Below are 3,667 nucleotides of genomic sequence, written 5' to 3' on the forward strand. Positions count from 1 at the left end.
CTGCAACTGAGATAGAATAAGCAGTATGGTGAGAGGTATCAACAGGGATGTTAGATGCTAGGTCAGAGATTGGCAAACTTCTCTAAAGGGCCAGATAGGAAATATTTTAAGCTTTGTGGGTCATAGAGTCTCAGCAGAAAATACTCAGCTCTACTGTTATAACATGAAAGCAGCCATAGACAATATGTAATGAATGGACATGGTTGTTTTTGTATTCCAGTAAAGCTTTACAAAAATAGATGGTGAGTGGATTTAACTTACAGGCTGTGGTTTGCTAACTCTGTGCTAGGTCTGATAGGGGGCCATTGCAGGTTTTTGAATTGAAGAGCAGCAGATGCTAACTTAGTCAATTAAAAGGATTGTTCTGGCTTGTTTGGATCGTTCTGGATTGTTTTTAAAGAGTAGATTACCTGGTGACTCAAATGGTGAATAATCTGCCTGCAATGCAGGAGATCCTGGTTTGATGCCTGGATCAGGAAGATCCCCTGGAGAAGGGGATGGCCACCCACTCCAGTATTCTTGCCTGGAGAATCCCATGGACAGAGGAATCTGGCTGGCTATAGTCCCTGGGGTCACAAAGTGTTTCACATGACTAAATGACTAACACACGTACCCTCACAGGTTGCAAAGAGTGCCAGGGGTAAAGAAAGTAAATACTTTTTTTAAGACTATATTTTAATTTTTTTAATTTAATTTTTATTATTTTTTTAAATACCAAAAACATTTTGTATTGAGATATATAGCAGATTAACAATGTTGTGATAGTTCAGGTGAACAGTGAAGGGACTTAGCCATGCATATACATGCATCCAGTTTCCCCCAAACCCTCCTCCATCCAGGCTGGCACATAACATTGAGCAGAGTTTCATGTGCTATACAATAGGTTTTTGTTGGTTGTCCATTTAGTTAAAATGCTGTAGTTAATAGCAGTGTGTACATGACCTTCCCAAAGTCCATAACTATCCCTTCTCCTGGGGACCCATGAGTTCGTTTTCTGTAAGTGTCTTTTGTTTTGTAGTAGGTTCATTTGTGTCATTTCATAAGGAATGTCATATGATATTTCAAGAAGATCTTCTCTTGAAATAATCAGGCAAGAAATGATGGTGGCTTGCATCACCTTGACAGGTGATCTCTACCTCAGCTTGACAACACAGCTGAGGTAGAGAAAAGGGGTCCATTTCTCTGCTTTTGAAAGTAGAGTTAACTGGATTTGCTAATTGATTGAATGTGGATGTGAGAAGAGTCAAGAATGACTGTAAAGTTTACAGCCTGAGCATCATTTCAGGAGAGAAATATCCTTTGTAGTTGCATATTATTTTTTAAATTGTATATCATGTTTCATAAACTTTATGTCTGGTATATTTTTTAAAAGAGAGAACATGTGCCATCCAAGATCTAGTGTTTTATTCAGCAGCTTGACTAACCAGATTTTACCTTCTTTTCCTGTTTCATGAATAGAAAATTAGATTTTCCCTCCCTCCCATTGTATTTTTTCTTCCAAGTATATTAGCTGCCAGAAATAATGCAAAATGACTAGACTGACTTGGGAGAAGAAGAAGGAAAATATCTAGAATAATTGGAAACTTAAGATTCAAGATTCTCAGAGTCTGGAGTGGGGGTTCGAACCCATCGTCCCCAGCGAGATGTAGGGGAGGCGGGTGGCGGTCGCTGCCAAGGTTTTGCCCTGGTGCTGGGGGTGGGGGGTGGCCACGGCGCCGTCAGCCCAGGGTGTGGCAGGGACGACCCCTGATTCCCGGGGACCGCCGGCTGTTCGAGCCTCGCCGGCCCACACTCGCCGAGGTGGAGGGTCGGGGAAGCGTGGCCCCAGTGGCGGGCCACTGGGTAGGGTGAGGAAGGGTGAGCGAGGGGAAATCACAAGGAAAGGAAAGTGCGGGTGGCTGTGAGGTGCCCTCAGCTTCAGGCGCCGTGCGGGTCTGATCCGAAGATCATGCCTGGTGGATCCTTTTTGGAAGGCAGAAGAATAATATTTAGTATTTCAAATGTGGAGGGCGCTTGCACGTGGGGTCCGAAATTGAGGTGCACGGGAGTATATAGAATTTAAGCCTTCTCTCAGAATTGTATTGGTAGAGTTGAAGAAGACAGCCAACCAAAGGTCATCTGAAATTGTGACTGGCTGATAATCCCAGGACAAAATTAGAGATCACTACTCAAGCATAAGGCCTCCACGAAGATGTTTGATTTAAAGGCTTGGGCTGAGTATGTTGTGGAATGGGCTGCAAAGGACCCATATGGCTTCCTTACAACAGTTATTTTGGCTCTGACTCCATTGTTTCTAGCAAGTGCTGTTCTGTCTTGGAAATTGGCCAAGATGATTGAGGCCAGGGAAAAGGAGCAAAAGAAGAAACAAAAAAGGCAAGAAAATATTGCAAAAGCTAAACGACTAAAAAAGGATTGAAGGAATGAACAGGCTGTACATCCAGAGGAAAATTGTTCGGAAAATTATGCATCTTTGAAAGGACCCATTAAGGTTTCTTTTTGGATCTTATGACAGTGTTACTAAATGAAGTCTGAGTCTATGGAAGAATCATGTCAGTTCTCACCTGTACTGTAGCAACTTTTCGGCTTCGGTATAGAAGTCTGTGGACAGTTACTGTAAATTGGCATTTATTATGCTACAGATTCTTATAACTGACTTTCATTCGCCTTTTTGCAGCTTATGTATGGATACTAAAATGAAAACATCCTGTGAAGAAAAGTGGCTTTTGATTATGAACTCTGTTCAAATAATGGCTTAAAATGTGGTCCTGTTCTGGACAAAGGAGATTAAGAATGTAAAAATCAAGAGTTGTTCTGAGCAGAAAAGCATGGTTTGGCTTAAAAGATATATGGTATATTAATTACATCTCTTATCATTATTACTTATTTCTTGGAATAGAATCATTTCTGGTTTCCTCAAAGCAAAATAATATTATTCAATGAGTACTTCTCTATTTTCTGTATTTTTCTTATTTTAGCTTTTGAGATACTGGTATATACCAGATATTCTGCATTTTTAAAAATCTAATTTTATAAAGAATTTTCTTGTTATCTTGACTATGTAGAATACCGCCTACTGGATATAATCATTTTTGTACTTATGAAACTGCCATTTCCTTAGAGATGACTTGAGTAGAGTAACACTATGATTTAAAGCTTAGGAGTAGTACCTTGGAACCAGTTTATTCTCATTTGTGCTAAGTAGAAATGTGAAGTAGTTAACATGTCTTACCAGATAATTTGCTGATTATATAGATACCACTTTTGTTTATTATTCCATTCTTTGTTTTAACTCATGTGGTGGTGATGTCCTTTACTTTTTGATCAGACAGGTTCACGGAGAAAATGAAAATTTCAACTTTTAAGGAACTTTTAAAGAGTTACAATTATGTCATGTGTCATAAATGGTAAAGAAAGTCTTAACATTTGGAAAAATTTTGTATGCATTGTATTAATTGGGTGAAAAAGGTGTAAATTATGTCAAAATGAGAATGTTATAATTAGAAATTAAAGAGGTAAAGGATATTTCCTTCAAAAAAAAAAAAAGATTCAAGATTCTCATGAGCATTGCAGTTTTTCCCCTATTCTCCTGAAACCAATCCCCTGCAAGGGAACATCAACAGCGCTATGGGACAGGAACAAAGGGAAAGAAAGCCAAATGGAGGGTAGG

The 3,667-nt window shown here is 39.3% G+C and overlaps 1 protein-coding gene across 1 annotated transcript; it reads left to right on the top strand.

Annotated features, from left to right (window-relative positions):
* Positions 1-2,098: 2,098 nt before the first annotated feature.
* LOC145504720 (small integral membrane protein 15) lies at positions 2,099-3,349 on the top strand. Its single transcript, XM_081486026.1, has one exon. It carries the CDS (start codon positions 2,192-2,194, stop codon positions 2,414-2,416), a length of 225 nt encoding a protein of 74 aa, XP_081342152.1. The 5' UTR covers positions 2,099-2,191; the 3' UTR covers positions 2,417-3,349.
* The last annotated feature ends 318 nt before the right edge of the window (positions 3,350-3,667 follow it).

Source organism: Giraffa tippelskirchi, chromosome 5 (genome assembly GCF_054371585.1).
Source record: "Giraffa tippelskirchi isolate mGirTip1 chromosome 5, T2T-mGirTip1v1.2.pri, whole genome shotgun sequence".
Classification (NCBI taxonomy): domain Eukaryota; kingdom Metazoa; phylum Chordata; class Mammalia; order Artiodactyla; family Giraffidae; genus Giraffa; species Giraffa tippelskirchi.

What these genes read in the sequence shown, in the direction of transcription:
- LOC145504720 (XM_081486026.1), top strand. Translation starts at nt 2,192, where the DNA reads ATGTTTGATTTAAAGGCTTGGGCTGAGTATGTTGTGGAATGGGCTGCA.